Source organism: Rhinichthys klamathensis, unplaced genomic scaffold (assembly GCF_029890125.1).
Source record: "Rhinichthys klamathensis goyatoka isolate OS25496 unplaced genomic scaffold, OSU_Roscu_1.1 h1tg000253l_1, whole genome shotgun sequence".
NCBI lineage: Eukaryota > Metazoa > Chordata > Actinopteri > Cypriniformes > Leuciscidae > Rhinichthys > Rhinichthys klamathensis.
Genome location: NW_026606775.1, coordinates 1,367,970 through 1,390,344, shown reverse-complemented (window position 1 = coordinate 1,390,344; position 22,375 = coordinate 1,367,970). Strand labels below are relative to the sequence as shown.

General features: G+C 36.7%; 1 protein-coding gene across 5 annotated transcripts; it reads right to left on the bottom strand.

Moving 5' to 3' along the window:
• Positions 1 to 930: 930 nt before the first annotated feature.
• Positions 931 to 18,809, bottom strand: LOC130101182 (NACHT, LRR and PYD domains-containing protein 3-like). 5 transcript variants are annotated; one of them, XM_056266772.1, is made up of 11 exons: positions 18,636 to 18,808; positions 18,247 to 18,340; positions 17,955 to 18,065; positions 17,549 to 17,662; positions 15,227 to 17,023; positions 13,975 to 14,145; positions 5,929 to 6,099; positions 5,071 to 5,241; positions 3,589 to 3,759; positions 2,722 to 2,900; positions 931 to 1,436 (listed from the first exon to the last, which is right to left on the bottom strand). In XM_056266772.1, coding segments are annotated over exons 2-11 (2,937 nt in total). In that variant the 5' UTR covers positions 18,297 to 18,340; positions 18,636 to 18,808; the 3' UTR covers positions 931 to 1,434. The 5 variants fall into 5 exon arrangements, with proteins under 5 accessions (XP_056122747.1, XP_056122748.1, XP_056122750.1 ...); XM_056266773.1 differs by lacking the exon at positions 3,589 to 3,759; XM_056266775.1 differs by lacking the exons at positions 3,589 to 3,759; positions 5,071 to 5,241 and having other exon boundaries at positions 18,636 to 18,809.
• Between the last annotated feature and the right edge of the window lie 3,566 nt (positions 18,810 to 22,375).

Below are 22,375 nucleotides of genomic sequence, written 5' to 3'. Positions count from 1 at the left end.
TTGTTCTTATTAAATTATTTTTTTCTTTTTCTTTTCATGAATACATTTTTCTTGAATCAGTGTAACTGAAACTGAATGACGGAGCAAAAACCATGTAAAACAATGTTTCAAGGATTTTCTGTAAATTGTTCATTTAAAAGTTCAAGAAAAAGCTCTATTATAATTAGGTGTAAACTTGGGTAACACTTAAAATAATATTAACAAACATTATATGCATGTTTGTCAAGCAGTGTCAGCGTGGCATATGATCACAAATATCAGTTTAATATATTTATTATTATTATTTAATAATAATAATTAATATAAAAATATACAATCTAAATTATTTTAAAGTTAATGCTTCAAGTAAAAAAATAAGGCAAACAAATTAAATTAAATGATGTGACATTTTCCTTTACAAATGCATGATCTTTTATACATTAAATGTTTGATGATCTTTTATTATTAAGGAGGATAGCACATAATTCATTGAGCTCTATAGTATGCAGTGCTGGCCAGTTCACAATAACACACACATGATATTCTACAAAGCAAGCTTATATATTTCTATTAACAACACTGCATATTTCTGACTCTGTTGTGTTTCTTACAGAAACAGAGCCATGCATGCTCTCGTTTGGCCATTGAAATGTAAGAGTAAGAAGGTAAATAATAGATAACAAAATAATAAGTAATATACAAAATACATCGCGATATACAAAATAATAAGTAACACTTTCGATCATGAATAAACTTTGTAACTAGATTAGTGTAACACACACTCACCCTCTGGATTGATTTCTGGATCTAATCGCTGCCCGCTCTCATATCACTGTTTTTAGTTGTTGGTTTGAGAAAAACTTGCCATCAAGAGGAATATGACAGAAATTAACATTGCAATTAGTAATTAACTGTGTTCAGAGACAGGAGGGGAAAAAAACAAGAAACCAGTAAAAGAATGTGAAGATTTATTTGGAAACATTAATAGATCATCATATAAAAAAATAGATTAATAATAAAAAACATATTTGACAGAAATAAATGTTCAGTGAAATTATTTGCATAATCTTTGTCTTCCTCGCTGGTATAATTTACAGTATCTCTTCTGTAGACAGACTCTTGATAAAACTTATAACACTTTTCCCAGCGCTGTCTGTATTGCACAATAAATCTATTGTCTAAGGCTTGTTTTCACTTTAACCGTTTGACACGTATTTTGAGTGTTTCACCTTCTACATTGTAATCAATATCTAATAAACTTGAAACAATTCAAAGCTGCTATTTTCAGCACTCATTTTCATGAGCCATTACTATTATAAAACAAGAAAGTGGTGTGAAGTCACACACACACGTCAGTGTGATCGCTGTGTGTTTCTGTGTCTTCAGTCTCTGTAGCGGCTCTTTATTCACCATCAGCTGATCCTGAGGAAACTGAACTGACGTCTAAACACAGAGTCCTACAATAAAACACACAGACACACACATATGAGTATGAGACATTACTGAGTCACATCACATCTGGAGATCATTTCAGGAAAACAGCCAGAGATATTAGTATATTCATATTACAGCCAGAGATATTAGTATATTCATATTACAGCCAGAGATATTAGTATATTCATATAACAGCCAGAGATATTAGTATATTCATTACAGCCAGAGATATTAGTATATTCATTACAGCCAGAGATATTAGTATATTCATTACAGCCAGAGATATTAGTATATTCATTACAGCCAGAGATATTAGTATATTCATTACAGCCAGAGATATTAGTATATTCAAATTACAGCCAGAGATATTAATGAAAAACTGGAAAAGATTAAGAACATAAAATGATAAACAACTCTCACTTCATCACACACACACACACACACACACACCACGTTTACATGCAAACAAATAATCTGTTAGTAATCAGATTGACGGCTCGGACTGAAAAGTCTTCATGTAAACTCCTTAATCGAATGAGCTCGATCTGAATGAAATCTCGATCTGATTGGGTGTTTTATTCCTTTTCTAATCCGATCGAGAGGACATGTAAACACTTGATCAGATTGAAAACCCAAACTGGAAAGTTCTGTGTGTGTGCAATGGCGTAATGACGTGTGATGCGTACGAGCTGTTGTAGTTGTTGAATGAAGTGTCATGAATGACCAACACAATCTCACGGCCTTCAGTCCTTCTCTCAGACTCTCATCCACAGGCTGTTTCGGGTGCAGGTACGGGTGTTTTTACTGTGTGATAAATATAAGCAGCGCGGCACAACGGTTCATGTGCTCATCGTCTCCTAACGAGGACCTGACTCGTAATATATTAATATTAAGTCTGCTGTTTAAAACAAACAAAGTAGGAGAATAGTATGTGCAAACAGTGGGAAATATTCGTGCAGTGTGTGTATGTCAAAAACTCAATTTGAACCTTGTGACATAAACACACACATCAACCCGATCACTTTATTTATCGTTCATGTAAACACTACGCTTGGATTCATCAATCAGAATGAATTAATTCCAATTTAAACAAAAGTTGTGCATGTAAACATGTAAGGGATGAAAATATTCATATAGACCTAGCCTATTCATAGATCATATTCACATCACAGAATTAAACTCTTATTAAAAACAGTTTACAGAGACTAAAGTGGAGCTGAATTATTATCTTATATTCTCCAGTTTCACACATATGAGACCTGTTACTGAGATTGGGTTAATTTAAAGACTTGGAGAAAATATACTCACAGTAGAGTAATGTCTTCAGTTTATAATGTGGATCATCCTTCAGTTCAGAGAGCAGCTTCAGTCCTGAATGTCCAATATTATTCCCAGTCAGATCCAGTTCTCTCAGGTGTTCAGGGTTTGATCTCAGAGCTGAAGTCAGAGCAGCAAAACCTTCATCTGTGACGCCACAATCCCACAACCTGTAGAGAACAACGACACACACTTCACTCTCTCAGTTCAGATCAGATCAGTTTAGCAGTGAATCCATTATTAAAGAGAAAGTTCAAACTTAAAGCACAAATTAATATGTTTGATGGATCATTAGATTGAGATCTAAAATGTCACAGAACATGATCATAAAACATCTAAAGTATTATTCAATCAGGAAAAATAATCTCTTATTTGCACTATATTAAAATTCGGTCTTGTCTTCAATTTGCTTTAATAAATGAGACTATTCACTACATAGGTCAGTTTTACTGTTACTAGATCTGTACTATGTAATATGCATGGAGTGTCAATTAGTGTGTGTGTGTGTGCGTGTGTGTTTTCATTTTACAAAATTAAAAACAATACTTTAGAAAGAGTCGATGCAGAAAGATGAACATAATTAACAGCAAGAATGAATCCAGCATGTTCTTCATCTCTCAGTTCTGACGGTGTTGAGCTCGAGTCTGTTTAAAGTCAAGAGACTGAAATGTTGATTGTGTGTGAAAGTGTGTATTTCAGTGTGACTCTCAGTCCTGCAGTTTCATGTTATTGAGGATCAGCTCATGTGTTCAATCATTTACAGCTCAATAATCTGAACTCACAGCAGCAGAAAGAGGCTGAACACTTCAAATATACTTTACATTGTGATTCATGTGTGAGAGTCAAATATGATCTTACCACAGTTTCTCCAGTTTACAGTGAGGATTCTGTAGTACACCAGACAGCAGATTCACTGATTCTCCTATTTTATTAAATGACAGATCCAGTTCTCTCAGGTGTTCAGGGTTTGATCTCAGAGCTGAAGTCAGAGCAGCAAAACCTTCATCTGTGACGCCACAATTCCTCAACCTGTAGAGAACAATGACACACACTTCACTCTCTCAGTTCAGATCAGATCAGTTTAGCAGTGAATCCATTATTAAAGAGAAAGTTCAAACTTAAAGCACAAATTAATATGTTTGATGGATCATTAGATTGAGATCTAAAATGTCACAAAACATGATCATACAACATCTAAAGTATCATTCAATCAGGAAAAATAATCTCTTATTTGCACTATATTAAAATTAATTCTTATGCAAAATCTGCTTTAATAAATGACACTTTTCACTACATAGGTTAGTTTTACTGTTAAGCCGACTGCACACTGTGTGATTTTGGCCGTCTGAGACAAATTTTGCAAATCCTAAAAGTTTCCTCTGATCTTAGGCCAAACCTGAAGTGTTTGATGGTTAGTTTGATATTAGAGCTGCACGACTGATCGAAATGAAACCGCACGCGATCTGGTAAAGGCTGTGATTATTTTATGCACAGTTTGTCAGTGAAGTACGGCTCTGTGATCGGTAGTAAATGCTGCTCGATCTGAAAGCCAGAGGGCGTCTCACACACACACACACACACACACACACACACACTATTCCCCACCGCAGAAGAACGATAACACACATCATTCCAGGAAACCCCTATGGGCATCATACTATCTGTAGCTGAATAAACAGAAGATTGAAACGCTTTGATTGATTTATTAAATGTTGTCTTTTGTTGGACTAAAGGTTCATAAAAGCTTCTCATGTTTGGAAAGATGTTTGATGTGTGTTGCTTTTTCAAATGCACATTAAAAGTGACTCAAACTCGCAGTGCTTTCAGATGGAGCAGCGTTTACTCCTGATCAGAGCCGTACGTCACTGACACGCTGCACATAATAAATAATCAAGCTTTTGTGATTTCATAATAGCGATAAGCAAAATCGGTTTAAGTGCGATTTCATGTTAATTGTGATTAATCGTGCAGCTCTATTTGATATGTTCACCGACAGCCGATTAATGACCGTTGCGTTCATATTTTACCTCGACGAGATTCTGGCAGTGTCAGAAGATTTGACTCAGTCCTGCAGTGTGAATTCTCCAACGACAACCGTCAAAATGTCTTTGTTTTTCTAGACAAGCCATGACCAAAATAAACAGAGATTTCTATCTAGCGACCATTTCAATCTCTCGTGTAACGCAGCTCACATCACCAAACGTGTCACTGATTGATGATGTAAAACGTGTTCAATCATTTACAGCTCAATAATCTGAACTCACAGCAGCAGAAAGAGGCTGAACACTTCAAATATACTTTACATTGTGATTCATGAGTGAGAGTCTAATATGATCTTACCACAGTATCTCCAGTTTACAGTGAGGATTCTGTAGGACATCAGACAGCAGATTCACTGATTCTCCTATTTTATTAAATGACAGATTCAGATCTCTCAGGTGTTCAGGGTTTGATCTCAGAGCTGAAGTCAGAGCAGCAAAACCTTCATCTGTGACGCCACAATTCCTCAACCTGTAGAGAACAACGACACACACTTCACTCTCTCAGTTCAGATCAGATCAGTTTAGCAGTGAATCCATGATTAAAGAGAAAATTCAAACTTAAAGCACAAATTAATATGTTTGATGGATCATTAGATTGAGATCTAAAATGTCACAAAACATGATCATACAACATCTAAAGTATCATTCAATCAGGAAATATAATCTCTTATTTGCACTATATTAAAATTCAGTCTTGAACAAAATCTGCTTTAATAAATGACACTATTCACTACATAGGTTAGTTTTACTGTTACTTAGATCTGTACTATGTAATATACATGGAGTGTGAATTAGTGTGTGTGTGTGTGTGTGTGTTTTCATTTTACAAAATTAAAAACAATACTTTAGAAAGTGTCAATGCAGAAAGATGAACATAATTAACAGTAAGAATGAATCCAGCATGTTCTTCATTTCTCAGTTCTGACGGCGTTGAGCTCGAGTCTGTTTAAAGTCAAGAGACTGAAATGTTGATTGTGTGTGAAAGTGTGTATTTCAGTGTGACTCTCAGTCCTGCAGTTTCATGTTATTGAGGATCAGCTCATGTGTTCAATCATTTACAGCTCAATAATCTGAACTCACAGCAGCAGAAAGAGGCTGAACACTTCAAATATACTTTACATTGTGATTCATGTGTGAGAGTCAAATATGATCTTACCACAGTTTCTCCAGTTTACAGTGAGGATTCTGTAGTACATCAGACAGCAGATTCACTGATTCTCCTATTTTATTCCATGACAGATTCAGTTCTCTCAGGTGTTCAGGGTTTGATCTCAGAGCTGAAGTCAGAGCAGCAAAACCTTCATCTGTGAGATAACAATCCCATAACCTGTAGAGAACAATGACACACACTTCACTCTCTCAGTTCAGATCAGATCAGTTTAGCAGTGAATCCATTATTAAAGAGAAAGTTCAAACTTAAAGCCCAAATTAATATGTTTGAGGGATCATTAGATTGAGATCTAAAATGTCACAAAACATGATCATACAACATCTAAAGTATCATTCAATCAGGAAAAATAATCTCTTATTTGCACTATATTAACAGGGTAGTAGCAGCACTACTGAATTTCAGTCAAATGTAAGGCTTTTTAAGACCTGAAGAAATCAAATTAATACCGTACATTAGGGGTTACGCAATATTGACAAAATTATATATTGATATTTTCAAAGTTTTGTTGATAATAATTAGATGATATTTTACTGATTGTGTTTTTGTACTGGTACCATGGCTGGTTTAGGCCTTTTGTTGACAGCTGACTCACAAAGATATTCATATTTTTCATATTCTATGCAGTGGTCAGTTCACAGCAGTGACAGAATTTTTTATTTTTTTATTAAGGGGGAATATTTGCCACTTTAAATTGATTTCCAGGGGCCTTTTCACCAATGTATGTACATGTTTTTCTAAACATATTAGAGGTAGGTATGCATCACCTGTTATGTCAAAATCTAACATTTAAATTAAATTCTATTAGAATAATAACACAGTCCAACGGTTACCAGTCAAATAAAATTATTAAATCAAAATCCATCTTTGCAGTGCAGAGGCGACACAGAAACTGCATCAAAACTGCCATTAATATATTTACATTACATTTACAATTGCATAAATACAGCTATGAGATTTTTTTATGCAGTATTTAAATATAAAATAATTTATCATTTTAATTAAAGGGTAGACTACTTTTAAATGTGTAACTAAAACCGTCAGTATGTGGCGGCAAGTGTCTTAAGTGAGTTGAGGGAGTCATTCATTCAACCGATTCGTTCAAACGGCTGATTCATTTGGGAAAGAAGCAAGTGACTGTTCATTGAATCATTAAAGTGATTCGTTCAAGACGCGCCCTGCTGAATTTCAGTCAAAAAAAATCATCGCTGTCTGTTGCATTGAGACTCTGCCACCGTTTCATTTCGAAATTTTCGTCGGCGAAATAAATGGAAAACAAACCATATTGAAAAGATTGTGTCTAAAAAGTAACTCACAATGTTAATTGTTAATTTAACGGTAACAGTATCACATTTGCAATTGTGCACAGGAAAACGGCACTCATATGATATATTTTAATATAACATAGGCTTATGATATAAATATAAGACAAAAACACATTGGGGACAGCTGGCTACCTATAACTGCACAGATCACGCTGTGAAAGCACAGGAGACAAAAGCGATGTCAGCTCGCAAGTGCTTCGTACATAGTTAAAACAATGATTACAATATCATCATAGACAATACGAATAGCTCACCCTTATGCACATAAAGAATGAACTTATTGAACATTACTAATTTTCTACGCCTTCTCTCCTCCTTTCGCGTGCAGGAGACATACGTAATATGCTGCCGCGAATGACAAATTGTCACGTGAACTAGCAAATCCACAAGAAAAAATATATATGTATGTGTTACGACCCTATGGTTTGTATTTTGTTATCTCTGTTGTTTTGTCAGTCTCTCAGTGTGTCTGTTTAGGAACGTCATCTGATTGGTTCCTGCAGGATGATTGGAACGCCCATCTGATGATTGCTGCTCGATCCTGATTGGTGCAGCGTGTTTTAAAAAGAGACATCACTTCCTTTACAGGAAGTCAGGAAATATTGGCCGTTTCTCAATATGCGTTCTTGTCTGTACTTGTGTTCTTGGGGACTTGTGAAACGTCATCAGTCACTGCCCAAGTACTGTTCCAATTCAAAGTTCACATCTAGCCAAGTCCAGTTCAAATCCCCGGATGTGTTCTTGATCCGCCCCGTTTACCGAGGATGCATCGAGAGGTGACTTGTGCGGACTTGAGACAGCCAGGTATCCCAGAATGCATCTCGCACCAACCAGCAAGCGTCAATAGCAGAGGAGAAAACCCGCGTAATATCAAAATACTACTGTTATTGTGTCATGAAATGTAATTTTAAGAGTGTTTCAGGCGAGAATGTGGTTATTTAAAACTCAAATCTGTGGTTTATTTATAAAGATAGCGCCTATTTGAAAAATGTCTCTGACGTTTTCGGAGTTGTGACATCCAGGCGTTCACCGGGTGTTCAACGCTCATCAACCCCGACTGGAACAGCTTTTCCTCGGCTAGTGCTTGACGTTTGCCGCTGGCTCTGATGTCTCTAGTCTAGTGGATAAACTTGACGTATAATTCGTCTTGTGTATAAGTCGATCTTCGGTCTCATTAAACTATTGTTTGTTCCTTGGCAAAAAATCGTTTTGGCTGAGGGCAAAGTGAAGTTTCATAACTTTATATATAGGCTATTTAACTTTAACTTTGTAGCCTATTAGAGGGCTTAGTTATGTTTTGAATTGTTTGCCTTATTTATCATTGTAGATATTATTAATCATTAAAACTGACATTTAACAAAAAGAGACAGGGTTGTGTAATTTTATTTTATATACTTTAAAATATATATATTTTTAAATTTATTTTAACATTCTCTTCACTATATGTACAATAAAATAAAATTACACAACCCTGTCTCTGTTTGTTAAATGTCAATAAAATAAATAATGTTTCATATTTTTAAACTGAAAACAAAAAGATCATGTTCATGTTTGCAGTGAAGGTAATACGCGTTACCTGAACCACATGGTCATTAGGCTACTATGTTTAAGATTTTTAAATGAAAAGAGACAGAGTGGTGTTTTATAACATATTTCGTTTTATTGTTGACGAAAAGAGGCAGAGTTGTAGCATTTCGTTTTATTGTTGCCTAAAATATACATAAAGAGATAACCGGAGTAGCCAGAGCGAGCTGAGTGACGCGATCAAGAACGCACTGTTCCATTTGCAGAATAACTGGACTCGCGTCCTCTCGTCCTCGGGAGTTCGTTCTCCTGAGTCGAACTTGGCAAGTCCGAACTACCAAGGACGCAAGTTCGAGGTTTGCGTACTTGGTATTGAGAAACGGCCATTGTGTTTTGAGCAGAGAGATTGTGATTTGAGTGTTAAGAGTTTTGAGACTGAGTAGCCTTTTTGTTTGTTTGTTTGTTTGTTTTGAAAGAGAGAGTTTGTGATTTGAGACTGTTAAAAGTATTTGAGTGTTAAGAGTATTGAGACTGTGAGTACTGTTTGTTTATTTGTTTTGAAAGCTGTTTGTATCTGAATATCCTCATTGGTATATTTGACCCTTTGCCTGTTTTCTGACACTGATTTGGTCTGCCCTTTTCAGTTTGTTTGCCTGGCTGTATATATTGTAAATACTGATTGATTTTTGGGAAAGTAGGGAGCTCGACGCCATGTAAACTGTTTAATCTCTGTTTTTGGTTAGGGAGATATGGTTTATTGATTGTATCTTCATTTTCTTTTCTTTTGGGTTAAGGTTTAGGAAAGAGGTTTAAATTTAAGGTTGTTTTGTTTGTTATTTTGGCTTTGTCAGCTCCTGAATCGTAAGTCCCAAACATAGACTGTAAAAAATATGGACAAAGCGTCTGTGACGTCACCCATAGACTTTCTGAAGAACGGTTTTGAGGCTGTTTATGGGTGGTATGGGCGGTGCCATCTTGGAAAATCTTACGATATTTCAAATACAAATGTTCATAAAGGATACAGAGGTGGTATGATGTGTTGTGTCAGATCATGGCCGAGACGTCAAATTTCAGGAATTCCACTCGGCGCTGCCCGTTATCAGCTGTCAATCACGCGCTTATTTGTCATACATTTTATATCTAAATACGATCTAAACTAACGAGTTAGAAAAAAATTCACCCCCCTCACAGTTGTCAGGCACTCGGTACCTATCGAAAAATACAATAAAAGTCCATGGGACCAACCTGTAAAAACATGAATTTATGCTGTGAAAACTGACATTTTAACATGCGGGTCTATGGAGATTTGCTCCCTTTTGGGACCTCCCTCGGGGGTTTTCGATGTATTGCAGTTTTTCGCACTTCCGGGTAGGCTTCATTTTTCAGATTAGAATGTTGCCGCTTAGTCCCAAATTAAGAAAATAAATAACTTCCAATTCCTCGCTTTTCGTTGACTCTTTCATGTTGCCCCTTTCCCCCTAGACCAGTGGTTCTCAACCTTTTTTTTCAGTGGGCCACACTATGTCTAAGTTCAAGTTTCACGGGCCGCATATCATTTACATTTGGCGTCACCAATGCAAACTAAGATATTGAGCATTAAGGTATCTAAATGATTACAGTTAGATTTATTATTATTATTAGAGAGTATAATTCTACTTACCATTAATGAGACACCTGATGTTGTCGGGAGCAGACCAATTTGGTGAAATTTGGCTCAAAAGGAGTAACAGCACAATGAAGTTGTGACTGTAAGTTGCAGTCTGTAAGACGTGCACGGAAACGTGACTTGATGCGCGTCATTGCAGAAAATGTGCGTTCGCAAATGTATGTCGACCCAAATATGGAAAGCACTTTTGAACTTAATAATCTGAGGTTTTGTCCAGAGATGTTTCGCCACATTTCTGTAACTGAGGATGACTGTTGCGCGGTATGGCTGTGTCCTCTTGCCTGAACATCCATCAGTTCATCTTCGAGTGCGCGGCGGGACAAACCGAAAGTTGCAGCCAAGTCCTTGATTTTTTCCACAGGGAAAGTCAATGGCTCTCTGATGAAATGTCCTGCAGATTTTATTTTCTCAAAATCAGAAAAACGTGAGGTGAATTTTTCCTGCATTTGACTGAGAGTTTTAACGAATCGTTCTTTCTGTTGTATGTCCAGTACACCCTCACACACGTCATTCAGAAGTGGAAAGTGAGTTAAATCATCATCTTTGAGTTGTGCCGTGTACAGCCCTAGCTTCATTTTGAAACTCTCAACACAGCTCAACAGGTCATCAACATGTTTTTCTTCACCTTGAAGTTGTAAGTTCAGCTTGTTTAGGTGAGCTGTGACGTCTGAAAGAAAAGCAACGTTTGTTTTCCACTCATTGTCTCTCAAGACTGGAAATCTTTCTCCCTCGCCAATGTCATTAAGAAAGTTTACTATCTCGGGGAGAACAGCCAGAAAGCGATGCAAGACTTTTCCACGACTTAGCCATCTCACTTCACTGTGCAGAATGAGGTCTCCGTAAGCACTGTCCAGTTCGCCCAACAACGTAATAAAACGGCGGTGCATAAGAGGCCGCGCTCGAATGAAATTGACCACCTTGACCACAGTGTTCATAACCTCCACGAAGTATCCATCAACGAGCTTGCTGCATAGTGCTTGTTGATGCACAATACAGTGAAATGCCAACAAGTCAGGGGAGATTTTTCGCATTTCAGCTACGAGACCCTTGTGTTTTCCCGTCATTGAGGGCGCACCGTCAGTAGTGATGGAGACAACTGAGGATTCCGGTACGTTCATGTCTTTGCATGCTTCACTAAGTGCTCTATAAATGTCCTCGCCCCTTGTTCGTTCATGTAGCGATTTCAATGCCAATAAATCTTCTGTAACCTCAAAAGTCTCAGAATTCACGCATCTCACCCAAATGCAAAGCTGAGCAACATCTCCGATGTCTGTCGATTCATCCGCAGCCAAACTGAGTGCTGAAGCAGTGGCTAGCTTAGTTTTTAGTTGTTCTGTCAAATTCTCAGACATTTCAGAAATTCGACGAGTAACTGTGTCATTGCTGAGCTGTAAACTTTTTATCCTGCGAATTATCTCGCTCTTGTTGCTCAGGTCATCAAACAGACATTGTGATTCCAGAAAACAGTTCTTAACTAGCTCTCCATCACTGAATGGTTTGCCGTGTTTGGCAAGGAGCCAGGAAATTTTGAACGTTGCTAATGTCACGGCCTGAGACACTTTTAAGCTAGCTCGCATTGTATTCTGTTCAACAATGGCATTTTTTTCAAGACTAGTTATCTTGAAAGCTCTTTCCTGAGATCCAGGTGGATATTTCGTGTCAAAAGTTGCATGGGTGGTATCAAAATGCCTTTTGACATTGTAAGTTTTACATACGCCCAGTATTTTATTACAGAGCAAGCAGAAAGGCTGTCCATCTCGCTCGTTGACAGCAAACTGATTCTTCCATTCTTCAAGCACTTTCCTACCTTCACTGCTGATGCTACGACTCTTCTTGTTTGCACGTGTTCCTTTATCAGTATTTTCCTCGCATCTTTTTTCTCCTCTAATAACAAATTTGTCCATTTTGATCGTTAATTGATGCGTTTAAAATCTGCCAGAGCGCGCGCTTGCAATTGTGTGCGTTAACTGTGTTATTGTGAGTTCATAGTTGCGTCAGTACTGCGCATATGTGAAACCAGTAGCCTACATGATCACCAAAATTATTTTGACAAAAAAATAAATATTGTTCAAACTTATATTGGTTTAATAAATAAAATAAAAACAATAATGAAATATGAATTGTAAAACAATACGTTTTTTTTTTTTTTTTTTTTTTCGTGATCAGCATCATGGGCCGCATCAGCATTTGCGACGGGCCGCATGCGGCCCGCGGGCCGCGGGTTGAGAACCACTGCCCTAGACGGTGTGTAACAGTATGCTAGTTAGAGAGTTTTAATTTAGATACGTCAAAGTGTCATCTAACATTTAAGACATTTCATAAGTAAAAATAAGACTTTAAGACTTTATGGCCTTAAATTTGAAAAATCTAATTTAAAACTTTTTAACGATCCGTGGGGACCCTGAATAAAGTAACACTAAGTAGTTTTTCAACCTTCATAATATATTTCCAAGACCCTTGTGATGGTACATCGACTTAAAATAAGTTAAATGACACGTCTGCCATAGCCTGACGTGGTCTGTATCGCTTTTACTGGCACTATGTAACTTCGGGTTTCGGGTAGGAACCCGTGCACAAAAAGAACTACAAAATTCGACTGCTTTACGGCATACGTCACTTCCTCCACCACTTCCTCAAATTGTCTGTGGCTATTGCAGACATCCCAAGTCTACCGGGAGTCTCCCGCATATTGATAGCGTCTCCCTGATGCCCGAAAATTAGTTCAAATCTGCCGGAATCTAGAGCGCGCATGCGAGACAAAACATACTGCGCGCATAACATACAGCAGAGAGGGAGGGAGCGAGAGACCTTGCGAGTGTGCCTCACGAAAGCTAGTCAACCCGCCACCCGTCGCCCCCCCCCCCCTCCCCCGTCAACAATCCAGTCACCAAGATAGACCTCACTGAAATGACTTCTTGCAGGTTGGGATGTCTGCCATTGTTGATTCCAAAGCCGGTGCTGGATAAACAGCGAGCGTGCGTTGCGACAGTAGGCTGCGGTAGGCTAAATTATTTACGACAGCGGTAATGGACAATACCGCTTCCAACCTGTAGGGCGACCGCAGAGGAAAAGTTCCTTGGTGTTGCTTTAAAAGTCAGTCTTGTGCAAAATCTGCTTTAACGAATGAGACTATTCACTAAATAGGTTAGTTTTACTGTTACTTACTAAATCTTACTAGTGTTTTCATTTTACAAAATTAAAAACGATACTTTAGAAAGAGTCAATGCAGAAAGATGAACATAATTAACAGCAAGAATGAATCCAGCATGTTCTTCATCTCTCAGATCTGACGGTGTTGAGCTCGAGTGTTTAAAGTCAAGAGACTGAAATGTTGATTGTGTGTGAAAGTGTGTATTTCAGTGTGACTCTCAGTCCTGCAGTTTCATGTTATTGAGGATCAGCTCATGTGTTCAATCATTTACAGCTCAATAATCTGAACTCACAGCAGCAGAAAGAGGCTGAACACTTCACATATACTTTACATTGTGATTCATGTGTGAGAGTCAAATATGATCTTACCACAGTTTCTCCAGTTTACAGTGAGGATTCTGTAGTACATCAGACAGCAGATTCACTGATTCTCCTATTTTATTCCATGTCAGATCCAGTTCTCTCAGGTGTTCAGGGTTTGATCTCAGAGCTGAAGTCAGAGCAGCAAAACCTTCATCTGTGAGATAACAATCCCACAAACTGTAGAGAGATGAAAATCAAATAGCATAATTTAAACACTATCAAATAGCTTTCCAATAAATTCCAATTCCAATATAATTTAACAAATGTAAAATTCTTATCCAAGGTTCATGGTCAAATGTTTCTATTTACAATGTGTTTTTTCAGCGGTAAGAAATGTAGCCAATCACAGACATGTTTGCTGATCTCTTTTTTGTTCAGTGCCGAGTTCTTCACGCTCACGAATCCTCTCATTAACAAAAAGACAGATTTTATTTTTCTATTGTTTATAATGTAACTTTGTGAGATTGTGAACTGAGATGAGTGACAGCTTTATAATGATTGTAAAGGGAGCGCTCTTCCGAGGTTATACATAATCCATTGAATAAAAGTTGTGTTTTTCTTGCTGCTGAGAGGACCGATGGCCAATTACACGCTGCAAAACGGCACGTCAAAATAGATACGCACAACAAATTAATAGATATATAGAAAAATATTCATATCAATATATTTTTGAAATTCCATTTCAAATATTTGTAAAAGTATTGACTTGTAAATAATCTTAAATGACTCATTGTACATTGCTATTCTTGTTATGTAAGAGTCGTTGCTACACATTAAATCTGCACTTTACTAGAGAACCATCACTAATTTCACACACTCAGTGATTTGATTCTTAATTGTCAATCTCACAGTAAAATTAAAATGTGAAGTTTGTCAACTTTAAGCTAAACATCAAGTTAATGTTTAATTGTCCATCTAATAGTCAAATATAAATGTATGACTCTGCTATGTAAACCTTACATCAAATGTTTTTTAGGAGATTTGAGCTACTTGATAAATGAGTTTCTCCAGTTGTTTACTTGGTCTTCATTTCTTTTATCATTTATTTTAAATATTTAAATTCTTTCTTTATGTGCAAGAACATTCAACTAGTAAACCTGAATTTATTTGCCTGAAGGAATTTTACATTGTCACGGTTTAAGAAACACATCAAATACTGACCACTGAACTCTACACAACATCTGCAGCACTGAAGATTTATGAACTTTTATTTTCCTAATGTTTTAACAGTGAACTGATTGTTCTGATTGATACTTACTGAACTGATCTGGATTCTTTAATCACAGGAAGCAGCTTCTGAAGAACCTTTAGTTTTTCAGTTTCATTGTCTATTCCAACAAAATCATTAATATCAAACTTGTCCAGCTTCTCCTCTGATGTCAACAACACAAAGACTACAGCTGACCACTGAGATGAAGAGAGTTTGGCTTTCTTTATTCTTCCAGATTTCAGATACTGTTGTATTTCCTCCACTAGTGAACGATCACCCAGTTCATTCAGACAGTGGAACAGATTGATGGATTTCTCTGGAGAGTCGATGGTCCTGATCTTCTTCTTGATGTACTCAACTGTTTCCTCATTGCTGTCAGATCTGCTTCTTGTCTGTTTCATTAGTGTTTGTAGAAGAATCTGATGAGACTCCACTGACAGACCCAGAAGAAACCGCAGGAAAAGATCCAGATGTCCATTTTTACTCTGTAGAGCCTCATCCACAGCTCTCTGATGCAGCGCAGATAATGACACATGTTTAAACATGAGCTGAAACCAGTCCTTAACTTTAGACAGTAAACTCTGTTTAGTGATTGAGTCAAACACATTTCTGTTGTTGATTGTACAGGAGAGATGCACATATAGAGCCGCTAGATGTTCCTGAACACTCAGATGAACAAAGCAGAAGACTTTCCCCTGATACCAGCCAGACTCCTCTCTGAAGATCTGAGTGCACAATCCTGAGTACACTGATGCTTCTGTCACATCAATGCCACACTCTCTCAGGTCTTCCTCATAGAAGATCACATTACCTTTCACAAGCTGCTGAAAAGCCAGTTTCCCCAGTTTGAGGATCATGTCATCTGTCACGTTCTTCTCATAGTCCTTCTCATGTGTGATGTTGGTCTGAAGGATCAGGAAGTGTGTGTACATCTGAGTGAGAGTCTTGGGAATCTCTCCTCTCTCTGCTTTGCTCAACATCTTCTCCAGAACAGCGGCTGAGATCCAGCAGAACACTGGGATGTGGCACATGATGTAGAGGCTCCTTGAGGACTTCAGGTGTGTGATGATTGTATTGGCCAGACTCTGATCACTGACTCTCTTCCTGAAGTATTCCTCCTTCTGTGGATCATTGAAGCCTCGTACCTCTGTCACTCGATGGACACACTCAGACGGGACGAGATCGGCTGCTGCTGGTCTGGAGGTGATCCAGATGAGAGCAGAGGGAAGCAGATTCCCCACAATGAGGTTTGTTAGCAGCACGTCCACTGATGTCTCTTTGCTCTGATCCCGTAGAGTCTCATTGTTGTGAAAGTTTAAGGGAAGACGACACTCATCCAGACCATCAAAGATGAACAACACTTCATATTTGTCACTGGATATTTCTTTAGTTTCAGGGAAAAAGACATGAAGAAGCTCTGAAAGACTGAGTGTTTTGTCCTTCATCAGATTGATCTCTCTGAAAGGAAGTGGAAATATGAGCTGGATGTCCTGATTCTCTCTCTCTTCAGCCCAGTCCAGGATGAACTTCTGCACAGAGACTGTTTTTCCAATGCCAGCGACTCCCTTTGTCAGCACAGTTCTGATGGGTTTGTCTTGTCCAGGTAAAGGTCTAAAGATGTCATTGCATTTGATCGGTGTGTCCTCTGTTGCTGCTCTCCTGGATTGTGTCTCAATCTGTCTCACCTCATGTTCATTACTGATGTCTCCACTCTCAGTCTCTGTGATGTAGAGCTCAGTGTAGATCTCATTCAGGAGTGTTGGGTTTCCCCGCTGTGCTGTTCCCTCATACAGACACTCAAACTTCTTCATCAGATTTGATCTAAACCTGTTGAGGACTTCATGGCTGTAAAATCAAAATACCACAGTATTAATAAGCACAATGTCTTTTTTTAATCATATATTTTGTTTTCAATGTAATACCTGAATGTATTTCCAATCTTAAAATCTACTGGCCGAATCATAGACCCGTCAATCCTCATAGACACACAGCTGGGCTCTGGTTCTGATCTCTTCTGATGAACTGAACTATAACAGTTTAAAGTTAAACATATTTGCCATTTTCAACATATTACATATTTATTTATCAATAAAACAATCACTTTTCATGATTATTTAATTTATTTAATTAAATTATTTAATTATTACAAAAATTGTACATTGATTATTTAATTATTACAAAAATTGTACATTGAAATGAGTTCTTTCACAGATGTGTCTCTGTGTGAGCAACACTATACTGTATGCATTAAAATATTACATTAAAACATTCTTCTTGTACATTTTTTATATCTTGTAGAATATATTACCAATAATGTTCTGATAATATAAAATGCCATACTATAATCATATTTTTATAGAAATGAAATACCTGAGATCAGTCTGTGTATCTTCACTCTTAAACTGTACTATATGATCCATAGACGCGTCACTCCTCATAGACACACAGCTGGGCTCTGGTTCTGATCTCTTCTGACGAACTGAACTATAACATAAATAGATTAAAGTTAATACATTGAATTGCTGTATTTAAAAATCACATATTCATTTATCCTTAACAATGTTGATAAAACAACCTGTAAAATGAAGTAAGTGCTCTCATATCCGTCTCTCATGAGTGAGTAACACTACATACATTAAAATATTAGCTACACATAATAAAATCACTGTAAGCAATGTACAAAAAAAACTCTCATATCTTGTAGAATATATTACTGATTATATTCTGATAATATAAAATGTCATACTATAATCATATTTGTATAGAAATCTAATACCTGAGATCAGTCTGTGTATCTTCACTCTTAAAATGTATTATAATATCCATAGACGCGTCACTCCTCATAGACACACAGCTGGGCTCTGGTTCTGATCTCTGATGAACTGAACTATAACAAAACAAAAAAATTATCATTGGTGATACAATTTTAATATAAGTTCTTAAAAGGTATTTTAATTAAAGGAGTGGCTGGTCTAATTGTTTTCAATCAAATTAAGTTTTTAACTTAATAAAAACATCTTCTTGACTATAATTTAAAGAGGATTTAATCTGTAGTTTATTCAAAATACCTGCATCCTGGATACAAATCTCCATCTCTGGATGTTTGAGTCTCATCCATGATGAAGCTGAACAGTTGAAACAGAATCTGATCTTCACCACTGACTCTGAATGGAAATGACAAACAAACACAATAATTCACAATAATTCAGCAGAACGGATCCTGAGATTCAGAAACAGGATCATGAGACAGTTCACTCAAATACACACCGTTAGTCGTATATTAACACAAATGCTAAATAAATCACAGACAACACGAAACAATGAAAGCATGTTTTACTCTAAAATGAAAAATATAAAACACATATAAAATAACTAGCATGTCCTTTAGGGGAAATAGGCTAATATTGGCCTAAATGCGGAAGTCACCTGTAAAACGTCTCGAGACCGGAACACTCACCTTGTTTATCACATTCAGATTCACAAAATCCACCGCCGTTTCTATCAAGCAGTTACACGTAAATTCGTGTATTATCTTTTGCGAAGGTTTCCATGAAACACTTTGGATTTGATACGCAGTAGAGAATTGATTCTGGATGTTCAAATGGCGAAACATCAACTCTGATAATGTCCTTTCACTTGCGCAAAAACAATGATGGTGTCAGTTTTATTTGTAGCTGTCAGTGTGTCTAAAGGTCACCCAAAATGATATTCACACACTCATTAGACGCTTTTAACATTAAGTTAAGCACATAAACACCTGAGATTTTCATTGTCATACTTTGTAAGTTTATATTCCAGCCGCGAGTTAGATCCGTCGACTTCGCAGAAATCGAAACCGAAAAAAAAAAAGAATCGTCACGTGGTCGCGGCATGATGCACGTGTTGCGGCGTCGTGTCTGGTTTGAACACAGTGTAAAAACTGACAGTCAATGTAGAATGAATGTAAAAATTGTTGATAAAACATTAATGTGATGGAATGGTTTTATATTTAAAAAAATTCTAGAGAAATTTTCCCTAATAAAGCACTATATTTTACACAAATAAAATCTCTAGAGAATGCATGCTCAAATGATTAAGCAAGTAAAATCTCCCGAAGTAAGACTGAAAGTCAAATTTGAGAGTACAGTACAATAATTTAATGTTTACAGTAACAGTTCATTAATAAAAAAACCAACTGGTAAAATTACTAGTTGACTGTTGTAATGTCAAACAAAAATAACCAAAATTGCAGCAGCTCCAACAGTTAAATATAGGCCTAGTTAGTTAGGTATTTGGATGCATTCGTTTGATATTTACTTTCTTTTGATAAAGTTTTAATATTATTATAATATTAATATAAAGAATGTTTTATAGGCTACTTCTATCCCTCACAGCTTCATTTTCATTCACATCTAAACTGATTAAAGTGTAAAGCAAGAACAGTCATGATGTGCTCTTCCTACACAATCTATATTATGAGATTATGAACTCCAATAAAATAAATCAATAATCTCACTGATTTGCCAGATCATACAGCGGGTGAGGATGCAGGTTTAGTTGATCACTGCTGTCTGAGAGCCTGAGCGAGTCGGCGGGAGTCAAGAGATAACTTTCTCTTGGTCTGGATTCTCTTTCTTCTCATTGGTCGGTTGAGACACGGTGTAAAAACTGACAATGTAGAATGAATGTAAAAATAGTTGATAAAACATTCATCTGATGGAATGGTTTTATAAAAAAAAATCCAGAGAAATTCTTCCTAATAAAGCACTATGTTTTACAAAAATAAAATTTGAGAATGAATGCTATTTGAGCATTTGGCAAGTACAATCTCCTGAAGTTAGACTGAATGATCAGACAGAAAGACAAATTTGAGAGTACAGTACAATCATTTAATGGGTGGTTCTTCAACAGGCACTTTTGGCCTTGTGAACTTGAGGGGGAAAAAAGTGTTCAAATCAAAATTGTTACAGTCTCAGTTAAAGGAGCTGTATGTAAGATTGTGGCCAAAACGGTACTGCAATCACTTTCAAATTACTGTAGAGCGGTGTATCCCCTCCCCCTCCCCCCTGACTCGAGGTTGCCAGATCGGCTGCATTTTTTTATCCGACACGTGTGTAGCTGCAGCTGTGGTAACTAGAGCAGAGCTGGCAACCCGGATGGCGCAACACTACTGACTTTGTGAATGGTCGATAGGTGGAGGGTGTAGCAACAGACCAAAACACAACATGACAACATCAACATCAGTTGAGGGCTGCAACTTCACTTTTTGAATGACAATATCCTGGCCGGACTACTGTTGTCAGTGATATAAGTATTTGAAATGAACATGATTTCTCAATGTCTAGTGACATATCAGGGCCATTTTATGATTAATTCAAATAAATTTCTTACATACAGCTCCTTTAAATATAACTAGTCTAGTTTAATGATCCATAAGCGAACGCACTTACATTATAAGACAAATTGGTGTTTTTTGACATATTTTCCGATCCGCACTGAACAAATGTCATTTCCATCACATGTAAATATTTGATTATTATTTTAAAATATTATGATATAGATAATTTCTTAACAGTGTAAGACCACTTTCACACATAGTATTACCAGTTTATACCTATATTGCAATTACCATAGATTTGTGGATTAAGTAAATTAATTGTCATGAAGCCCAAACACAAAGCTTACATCCACCACAACTTGAAATATAATATTGGATTGGTTAGATACATTTTAAAAAAATAACTACTAGTGTTATTACATTAAGTGGACCATTATCCCATAAACTATGCTGAAGTTTTTAATGAGTGATTAGAATTGTGTATATATTTTTTAAAAAGTTATGAGGGGGTGGAAATGACTGGTTGTTGTGGAAATGACAATGAATGGACGTCCATGTAGAAAAACAGAAGACTTTTATTTGAAACTTTCTGAAACAGACAATTCCATTTAACAAATCATTAATCTCATTAGTCATTAGTTTGTTTGGTTCTGTTTTGGTATAGGACTGAGACCTTTCTGCAGTTGACTTCCGCGGCATCTTAAAAATAGATGAAAAGGCATTTCAACAAATATATATTTGAATAAATACATTAGCATTGTACATTTCAATAAATAAAATATACATATGTAGCCCCACAATCTATGAATTGCACCTTGTAAGCATAAATGTCATTTCCACCTCACCTTTGTCATTTCCACCCAAGAAGGAATGTGTTGGAAATGACAGCGGTGGAAATGACAATCCTGCAGTATTTTGGAAAAAAATCCAAGCTAGTATTACAGATTAGCTATGAATTGGTAGCTAGCATTGCATGCACGCAAAATACATCTATTTATGTTAAAAAATCTATTTATTTATAAACTCAATTGATCTTACGCCATGTTTGGAAATGACATACAATAAAAATATTTTCATTTCAAGCAATATTTACCTTGAGTTTTCTTCTCCAAGTTGGTGAATAAATTAAAAGTCTCCTCCATGTCAGACATGTGCTGTGATGTCATTGTTCATCTCCATAGAAACTACCCAAACAATCTTTCAAAAAAGCCTTTTAAAAGGGACATTACATCGTTGTGGTGGAAATGACGGCAATACTGTGGGACAACTACATTTTGTATATAAAATCACATTAATAGTTGTCTGACCTTAAATACCACAATTATGTTTTGATTATTTTACTGATACTTTATACAGTCATATAAAAAAAAAACAGATAAATCATTTTTTTTACACTTCTTTTTCATTATTGAAGATCAGAAGTCTGGGTGTGGGACAAGCACAAAACAGCAATATTTGCATCTATAATGATATTTAAAAAGGTGAAAAAATCATCGTAGACTACCGGTAAAAAGTTTCTAAAGTACTTTCATTGTAAAGTTAACTGAAAGTGTGAATTTTTCAAAATTAAATGTTTTTTATAAAATATGATCAAAGGACATGAAAGTGCCCATAGTCTAAGAATTGCCCGTTTACAGTAACATGAGTCTCATTAACTCCATCAGATGCACATAAACACGTTTATATTTCATTCTAGTTTTCAGTGATTTACTGCAGTTTATTTCTAGAAAGCCAAACCCGAGTAAAGCCCCGTTCACACTACACGCGACCAAGCGACGCGATACCATTCATTTCAATGGTGAGTGGGCGACTTCCGGCGACACGCGCGACAGCGTCCGTTGGCGACCGGATGGGGCGTGTCTGGCGACGTGACAAAGTTG